We start from the raw sequence: 9,610 nt of genomic DNA, 5'->3' as shown, positions 1-9,610 counted from the left end.
GAGGCTATGATACTGTGCATAGCACGAATTAGATCATACTATGGATTAATATCTCTATTTTCAAAGTCCAAACAGTCCATATAAACCGTTCAATATGATCTCTATGTGCAAATATACTTGTAATTAAATTTTATATTTTTTTAATTGAGTAAAAAATTACTACTTTTGAATGCTCTATAAATTTTAGATAAAGTGATTTTCAACCTAATTAAAAAAAAAAGTAAATTTTTTCCATCTACAAATACATTTTCATATAGAGATATAGAGATCATGTTGAACGCTTTCATTTAAACTTTTTAAATGAAAACATTTATCCATAATACAATCCGATGGATGCTATGCATAGTACCATAGTCTCATTCATTCCTTATTGGGTTATCGACATATAAATTACCCAAACACTTCCAAAAGGGATGATGATAATTAACACAATAAAACTTTTTATTAATAAACCAACTTCAAACTTTTAACTAGTATGGACAAAGAACAGTAAAAAAGGAGGTAAATAAATAAACTGATTCTGGGCCAGGCACATCATTCGTAGGGCGCGATTCTGGTACCACAACACCCAGCAAAGAGACGCCAGGATGCCTTAGAGTGGGAGCGATCCAATGGTCATCGGATCAAATTCGGCCGATACACAATTGGAGCCGTCTGATTCACATCAAGATTAGTGTGAACTTAATCCGTACGAATTTTTAGATTTTCCATTGCGAAACTTGATGTGGATTGGACGGCTCTGACCTGACAAAAGAACGAATTTCATATGCCCATCGGACTGCCCCCTATTCCTCTAGAGCAAAGACATAAACCCCCTTTTTTGTTCTACACTACACATGGAACTAAGGCTCATTTTATACAAGGTGTGCTTTCAAGCAAGCACAGGGTGATGTTCTACACTAGAAAAAAAAAAGAACACATTCTGAGAACCTCAACTTTCAGATATTATTTTTCTTTCAAAAAAAAGGGGAAAAAAGAATGACATAATAAACCTATAAACAAAGAAGACTGTAGAATACGAGGGGTATGAAAGCATTGTCAAGTTGAGCTGTATATGCCTCCAATAAGCCGCTCAGTGTCACAGCTATCAACAATGACCCCCAATGCTACATTATTAAACCATAGAGAACGGTTAATTAAAATTGAAGGCAAAAGAGTTAGAACCGAGCTTCATCCAAGCCTACTATCGGTTCTACACATATTTCCTCAATAGAAAATTTATACCTACATGGCTACACTAGAAAGAAAGGAGGGAAAGAAAAATAAACCTGAGAGAGAATATATCCACTGGAAGCAAGAAGAGGGAGGAGTATATAACAAGCCGCCCAAACAGAGGTTATTCCAGCTGCTGTCCCTTCTACTGTTTTCTCTGTTTTAATTTTTTTTTATAAAAGTATGTTCAAGTTTAGAATAAGTAATAAGGTAAACTTAAGTAATAATAAAAGAGAGAAAAATATATGTATATATTACTGACTTCCAGCTTTGCTCCATCTCAGAACCCCATACTTGTGACCCACCATTGATGCCTGTTTAATTGAAAACACAAACTATACTTGGTCAAAACGATTACTAAAATGTAAGGTTTGTACTTTGAAACTGAGCTGCTTTTGGTGGTATGGTAAACATAGTAAAAGGATTACTGACTGTCAACTACTGATGTCTGCTTAATAGAAAAATCATAAAATACTCTAAATGTGCATGTTTGGTTGTGGAGTAAAGTTACTCCAGATTAAATTCCTTACTCCAAGTTAAAGTGGATAAGTTAATCATGTTTAGTGGAGTAACTGTAAAGAGAGAAAATTAAAAAAAGATAAATGTTACTCTGACGATGGGATCCCACTTACTCCAAAATGATAAGGGGTACCAATGGAAATGGTGCAATACACATCCAGGGTAATTTTTTGTGACAATGACTAAAAGGGAGATAACTGGAGAAAGGCATGATGATAAAAGGATAGAAAATGGAACGAACCATAGTATCACCAATCCCTAAGCTGAGTATACCAGCAAATGGGGCAAGAGGCCGGTCGTTAAACCCTGATGACATCCATTTGGGAAGTGCACAACCCAACAACAGAGAAAAATGACTGAAAATTAAAAAGGGAAAAATAGAGTATTAGATATGATATTTTGTAAAGATGAAAATTCATCAAGACCCGTGAAAATGGAGAGAAAAAAAAAAAAAAAAAAACCTAAGCATGGAACTTCCACATACTGCTACAAAGCACTAATCGTAAAATATTCTTTACAACCACTGTGGAAATGGAAGAAATATACATGATGCTTGGAAATTTTCTAGGTTGTATGAGGAACTTATAATTCCAAGAGCATAATTTTTTTTTTGAAATTTAGCAGAGCACAGATTTTTCTAATTAAAAACACAGCTCCAAAATAATTCAAGGGTCAATTTTTTGTTTGACCTTGACAAATCTCAAACTTGCATATAAGCATGGAAACATGAGAGTATTCTACTATTCTTTAATCCCCCCTCTCTCCCCATTTATTCAATAGACTCACAAGAGGTTGAAAGGTATAGTAATTCTTAGTAGAAGAGAAGCATGCTATACTTTACTAAATGATGCACTTCTAATTTTCTGCAGGAGATGATTCATATTTCCATGTTTTAATTAATATATATCAATACCTTTACTTAACAAAAATATTTAATAAGTAGAGGGCACATGCCTGACAATAAGAATATCTGAATCCCGGTGGTCGGTGAAAGCATTCATGAATTGGTGCACCATTTTACCCAGAGGCCATATTTCCCACACCTATAAAATATACTATTGTCAATACATGACACTTCTTTAATGAAACTTCGAATTATGCTCATAATGATCCAAAGGTTTCAGTAAATGCATACCCGAATTATTTCTAATAATAAGAAAACCATTAAAGCTGTACCAAATGCCAGATCCAAGAAAGACGACTGCAAAAAACCGACATATAAATAAATAACATTTCTGGCATAGAGGCTAATAATATTAGAGTAAAAAAAGGTTACTTTTCATTGAGTGGAAATCCAACCCAATATCTTCTACAGATAACACCAACCAAGGGAGCTCAAATTGAACTTATAATAATCAATGATGGATATTCATTTTATTATTGAAGAACAGATTATGAAACAACAACTTTCAATTACATTATATGAGTTGGGATCAAATGCCTCATTCATGCCTCACATCCTCATCTCCGTTTTCAAAGTCCACGCAGTCGATCTGAACCGTTCAACATGATGTCCATATTAAAATGTGCTTGGAGACCAAATATTATATTTTTTTGGTATTCTTTTACTTTTTTGTTATAGGTACAAAATCACTGTATTTCAGAAAATTCTGACCATCCAAAAACAGTGATTTTGTACCTATCTAAAAAATAGTAAGAAATTTCCAAAAAATATAATATTTGGTCTCCAAGTTTATTTTAATATGGATATCATGTTGAGCGATTCACATCGACTTTTTGGACTTTGAAAACGGAGATAAGAATGTGAGTCATGAATGAGGCATGAAAGACATGAGGTGTCTGAACCCTGCTCACGTTATATATAGCTGACTACGATAATTATAATCGGGTTATGGAGGACAGTCAAATTAGAAAATTTTCAGTGTTAATTGCAAATAAGATAAACTTTTGGTACACCGGGAACCTTTAAAAGAATAGTTAGTGACAAAGTACCTGAAATATGAGAGCCGGTACAAACATTAGGACAGCAACAAGGTGGTAGTACTTTCTGAGAAGTATCCTCTCTGTTTTACTTTGTTTTGATATTTTGTAAAACCGCAAAACAGAGATGCATATAACGCATATCCAGTATGAACATAGGGCTAGCCGTTCAAGCGGACTTGTAAACACAAAACTTATTACCCTGTTAAACAGAAAAGAATTTATTTCAGGTACACTATTGCTTTAAAAATTAAATATACATCTATATATATATATGATGAATATCGTATATCGATAACATGGCAAAAAGTAGAAGCCAGATCTATGTTCTCAGCTGTACACACCCGTAAAAATTTCACACCAACATTTAAAATTTAGCTAATTTAGAAAAACCTAACTAATTAAGCCTCATATTGCAATTAAGCAAAAAGCAGCCGAATCTAGCGTCACTTCATAACAATACCAAAAATCCAAGGAAAAAGAATGAAGGACCAAGAAGGTAGACAGACCAGTACAGGTAGTCAGGAATTACGACTACAGATAAATGACTGGTACTGTACAGTAATTTAGATTAAATCTTACAAGGATGCTCACCAAAACAGCGGGTGCACACCAAAATTGTGAACAAAATTCATCCAAGCTGGCATTAAGAATGCTAACATCACAATAGTGGAAGTATAAAATAAGGTTGTTCTTTCAATTTTTCTTGGTGTTCTCGTATTTCTGCAATAACCCCATATCTGAATGGTCAATTTGAAAAAAAATGGCACAAGAAAAAGTCCGAGCAGTTCTCCCTGAAAACAAGAGACAAATAATGTACATAGAAAAAGTTAGGTAAGAGTAAGGAGTAAGGACTATCAGGTTGGATCTCGTACAGACACGTTCTTATCCTTTGCTGCACTGCACTGTTCAGTGCAGTGCACATGCACTGTGGAATTAAGGAGGGGGAATTTTGGTTTATATCTAAACAACTTGCACAAAATTTGACAAAACCCGGTCCCTCGGATTGCCGCGCTAAGGATTGGCATTCTATACCGACCAGGTCATGCTCATTAATGAACTCATACCAGATGTTAAGCAACCATTTTGCAATATATACTGTCATGTTTTCAAATTTGCAAGCTCTGAGGTATGGTACGACCTGAAGTTTAAAAAGTATTGCTAGTATAAGATAGATAATGATAGTTAAAAAACAAAACCTGAATAATTGTGGGTATTTCAATATCAGTTCTGCTTGACAGATAATACGATTTCGAGGATACAGACAATATACTCAGCTGCACAAATTTTATACACAAGTTAGCTTTAATAATACAACAATGCGAGTTATGAGATCTAGACCTGTAATAGTAACATAAAACCAAAAGATACTGTATGTACCTTAGCAAGAGTACGAGTTAACATATCACCAAAGCAGAGAACCATGCCAGCTGAAACCAGAAGCGCCTCACCTAGGATCGACAAAAATGCTCAAATCAGTGATTTTTCAAACTGACCGAAAGATTAGAAGTACCTCAATAAAATTTTCAATTTTAATAACACGATGAGAAGGACCACATGAATTAGAGCAAGGTTATAATAGATATACATGCATGCTTTTCTGCTTATGACATACATGCTTTTCTGCTTCTTTTTTCTGTTTTTATTCTTTGTCATATGATCAACACAGCTGCTATTTTGTCAGGTGGGAAGGTACTTTATTCCCGATAATCATATTATGTACTGGAAAATAAAAAAATAAAACATCTGAAGGTATTAAACTATAAACCTCAAGTAAAAGTACCAAATGATGCGCAGGAAGGAAATTTTTGCAATATGTGCTGGATAAGAACTGCAGTAGCTGCTCCATGAGAAATCAAGTACCATATGTTTGAATCAAACCAACCTAATCAATCATAAAAAATTAGGGTTTTAGGCCAAATCTTTTTTTCTAGCTACATCTTGACACAATATACAGAGAAGTAGGCATTCAGCCTACTTCAAATTATGATCATTAATTCAGATTTTTTTTTTTCCTGGCTTCATTTGCCAGAACCAAGATATCAGGCCTGGTACCATAGTTCTGACACCACGTGTCATGATAGTTTTTTGGAAAACTATTTATTAAACAGTGCATCTTACCTGCATTTGTCTTGAATTTAAAGCAGAAGTAGCATGTGACCATGTAAAGCAATACACAGAGGTATGTGCAAGAAAATTCTCTAGAGCATAATGAAAATGGAGCATCCCAATTTTTGTGAGAAGTAGCTTGAAGATACAACAAGAATAGAAGTACACCTAAGCAGCATGCAGACGCTGTCCAATATTGCATGTCAAAATATGCAAGCTCTGCTAATGGAAAACTCAATTTAGTTTCTAAAGAAAGGAAAATTATATAAGCAAGTTTTAAAGTATCAATAACATGGAACATAGAAAATCAGACTACTTCACTATGCTCACAGAATAGCCAGCAGTACTGACAACCTTATAATATTGATTGGTTCAATGAACTAAGTGTAAAATAGCACGTAAAGTTTCTGGGAATTAAACAAAAATAAGCATGTTTTTTCCAAAGTAACATGCAACCTGCAAAGCAACAATTTACAAAAAACACCCTGCAGCCAACAAAATTGTAACATGAAGAAACAAACAAAATGTTTCTCAGCTCATGATTATGATAATATTTATTTCCATAACACAACTTAGATTAAATAAATCTTACCATTCTCAGGTACACAACTGATAACACTAGATATTATCATACACAACTTAATGGAACTGATTGTAATTATGCATGAACATCATGTTTTCAAATAGTAAGAAAAAGTGCTTTCCTTCTGCTCCATTTTCATGAATTGATAATACTCTTGATATCTGAATAAGCCGTGAAAGCATCACACTTGGCAGTGTGCTTGCACCAAGAAGAATCCCAGATGAAGCACCAGGCCTACAACATGCAATGGCTTACATTCAATATTTTAGATGTGATATCATACTGTTCAGGTAAAAATTAAAGACTGGTTTCTACTGTCTTTGCTAGAAATTCAACCCAGACAAATCCGATCTTCCTGGGCTACCTTCTATTTAATTATTTACAATTAATATTATGAAAGCTCCTTTAAGCCAGTAGCAAACAAGCATGGTATTGTACCAGTAAGGTCATGTACCAGCCGACAATACCGATCTGAATTGATAGTACAAACTTGTACCAGTTACTCAAGGTAGTCATCTAACCCCTTTTCCCCGAATTTAGTGTTACCTAGCTAGCCTCTTATTTGGGTAAACCTTTGCTTGATTTATTTCTAGTGAGATCACTGACCTCAATTTCAAAACATAAAAGAAATGTCGACAAGCGACATTGGACCAGTTATGTTGTTACCGACTAAATTTCATCTCAAGCCAGCCCTCTTTTTTTCTTTTCAAAATACCATCCATAGCCGACCATAGGCGCGTAATTCCCAAATTGATGCAAAGCATGTGAAATTAAAGGAGTTACTAACCTAATTTTGAAGAGTTGAAGAGAAGCATTGGAACTTTCCACCGAGATCTCAACAAAAAGGGCTGCCAGAGAAAGGAGGCAGAGAGCGGAGGCGTGGAGAAAGAGAGAGGAAGGAACGGAAAGAGCCACGCGGAAGACGAAGAGGAGCACGACGGCCCTCTCGCCGTAGCAGAGCTCTTTGTGGGCCTCACCAGCCATGGGAGGCGCAGCAGCGCAGGAGAGGAATGGGAGAGGTTGGGTTTGGCGGGAGGGAGGGAAGGAGCCAGAAAGGAACAGCGACCGAGTCGCGTGTACCGTTGTGTGTACGCAAAAGGGGGTAATATGGTATACCGGTTTGGATTATTCTATTGTGGGGGAATTCATATCCCCTTAAGGTAATTACTAAGGTAACAGAATATTTATTTTTAGATCCTAACCGTTAGATCACTATCCGCACGAATATTAAAGAGATCCCGAGCATTTCACCTTGGGTCGGATTAGCCCGGATTCTGATCATACAGTTCAGGTCTAAACAGAAATATTCTGTTACCTCAGAGAATATGGACTCATTGTGGGGCCGGTGCGATGTGAAGTTGGTTTGAATCGCGCGTTTTTTGGTCCGCTGCTGAGTAACGACTGGGAAAAGAGCAGTTGACTCGCGACTAGTTCGGCACCAATGTACAGAGTTCGTTGATGGTTCGCAGATCTTAACATTCCATTCGATATTGAACGGTCCAGATATGCACTACTAGACCAGTTGCTCGCTCCTTTCTGTACAACTGCGGGAAGAAATGTTTAACGGGAGCATCAGCATCTCTTTTCAAATCTAGGTACTTAGCATCTACAATGATAATTGTTTTAGGGTTACTAATTTGATGTGTCAATTGTTAATATAATTGTAGAGATGTACTATAGTTTTTAAATTAACAAATTTGCTTCAAAACAATTGTTGTTTAATGATACATTGTCCAATTGATTAGCTTAAAATATTTCTTAGTGCTCTCTAATAAAAAAGAAATGTGCGTTAATGTAGACAAAGAAAGCAATTTAATTTAATTGCATCAATGTAGTAGATGAGTTGCTAAAATTTTCATAACCGCTGTTAAGCAATTAATTTCAATTGCGAGATTCTCTTGCAAGTTTGGTTTGTTATTTTTAATGAAATATTTCACAGACCGCTAATACTTCTTAAGAATAATTTTGAAACTTGATCTTCTATAGCCACAATATAATCACTGTCCATGTAGCGGGTCATTATGTGGCGGGTTTGGTGACTTTGGTCTACCTATGTCTTATTAACAACTTCGATAGTGTGTTTATACTGTGACAGGTCGTTGTTGCCTGTATGGCGGGTCATTATGTAGTTATTTGATGATTTTGATATCGCTAATTGATTTACTCTTTTGATTTGCTCCGGACTGACGGCGTTGGGTTTTTTTTTTTAATTTTCTTTGCATTTCAGATTTATCACTTTCCTTTTCTTTTCTTTTTTTTGCTTGTATTTTAATTTTTTTTTCTTGTTCCTCACTATTTGTAATCTTTTAGTTAAATTTAATAAAATTTTAATACACAAAACCTACAACCTAAAAAGGAAATTGATAATATGCCACCGAAATTATGTCTTAATTATGTCTTAATTAGTTCATTTGACTGATAAAGTTGTTAAAATATTTTATTAATGTTTGAACTTGTTTTCCTTATAAATTAATACTTAAAATACCTTACATATATTTTATGTTTCAACGTAGAGATTTTTGTTCTACAGACTTTGTTTTATTCTTAAATATAAAACTGACACACCTCAATCAAATATATCATTGTTCTATATCTGGATGCGCTAAGAATATGGGCTATTTGAGAATAAGACTGGAATAGTAATGTACACACAAATAATATTTTTATTATTTGAAATAGCTAGAATAACTGTTATTTTTTATTCATGGTAAATATTTAAATAGCTATTATTCGGAAGTACGAAAGAGAGAGGAAAACATGTTTTTTTCTTGGATTTCCGCTAACACAGTCCCGAAATAATAAAGTTGATATCACTTTTATCATCTCCAAATCGTGATAATTCGTTTGAGATTCCATGCCCATCTTTCTTCTTAATTAGCACTTTGTTAATACTATTTTTTTCTCGATTAGAGCTATTCACTATTCCAAATGTACAATCCAAACAACAGTTTTATTAATCTGAATAACATCATTTTCACACTAATATGAAAATCACTATATTTTTTTTCTCTATTCTTATCTAATTTCTCAAATTTCACTATTCTCATTAATTATTCTAACTCTCATTCAAACATACTCTATAATACCACCACCTTATTTGCTCAGGTAAACATTTCAACTATCTTAATATTTGAATATTATCAAAGAGGAACCATGTTAGTATACCATCAATGGTTCGCCTGTCGCCAGCGTTAGGTGACTCTTGTTCAACAACAGTTAACAAATCATAAAAAATACATTTACATC

At 34.5% G+C, this 9,610-nt stretch overlaps 1 protein-coding gene across 3 annotated transcripts; it reads right to left on the bottom strand.

Moving 5' to 3' along the window:
* Window positions 1-423: 423 nt before the first annotated feature.
* LOC144543692 (phosphatidate cytidylyltransferase family protein) lies at window positions 424-7,455 on the bottom strand. Of its 3 annotated transcripts, none has more exons than XM_078292053.1 (15): window positions 7,152-7,455; window positions 6,488-6,598; window positions 5,794-6,002; window positions 5,456-5,557; window positions 5,053-5,123; window positions 4,872-4,949; window positions 4,267-4,466; window positions 3,685-3,874; window positions 2,867-2,932; window positions 2,686-2,774; window positions 1,973-2,087; window positions 1,475-1,526; window positions 1,269-1,369; window positions 993-1,106; window positions 424-894 (listed from the first exon to the last, which is right to left on the bottom strand). In XM_078292053.1, the coding sequence occupies exons 1-14, from the start codon at window positions 7,346-7,348 to the stop codon at window positions 993-995; spliced, it is 1,695 nt and encodes a 564-aa protein (XP_078148179.1). In that variant the 5' UTR covers window positions 7,349-7,455; the 3' UTR covers window positions 424-894. The 3 variants fall into 3 exon arrangements, with proteins under 3 accessions (XP_078148179.1, XP_078148177.1, XP_078148178.1); XM_078292052.1 differs by having other exon boundaries at window positions 839-899; XM_078292051.1 differs by having other exon boundaries at window positions 424-1,106.
* Window positions 7,456-9,610: the final 2,155 nt, after the last annotated feature.

The sequence above is a fragment of the Carex rostrata genome, chromosome 25 (assembly GCF_964058835.1).
Source record: "Carex rostrata chromosome 25, lpCarRost1.2, whole genome shotgun sequence".
Lineage (NCBI taxonomy): Eukaryota > Viridiplantae > Streptophyta > Magnoliopsida > Poales > Cyperaceae > Carex > Carex rostrata.
The sequence above is the reverse complement of the archived record's forward strand: the minus strand, read 5'-3'. Positions and strand labels throughout refer to the sequence as shown.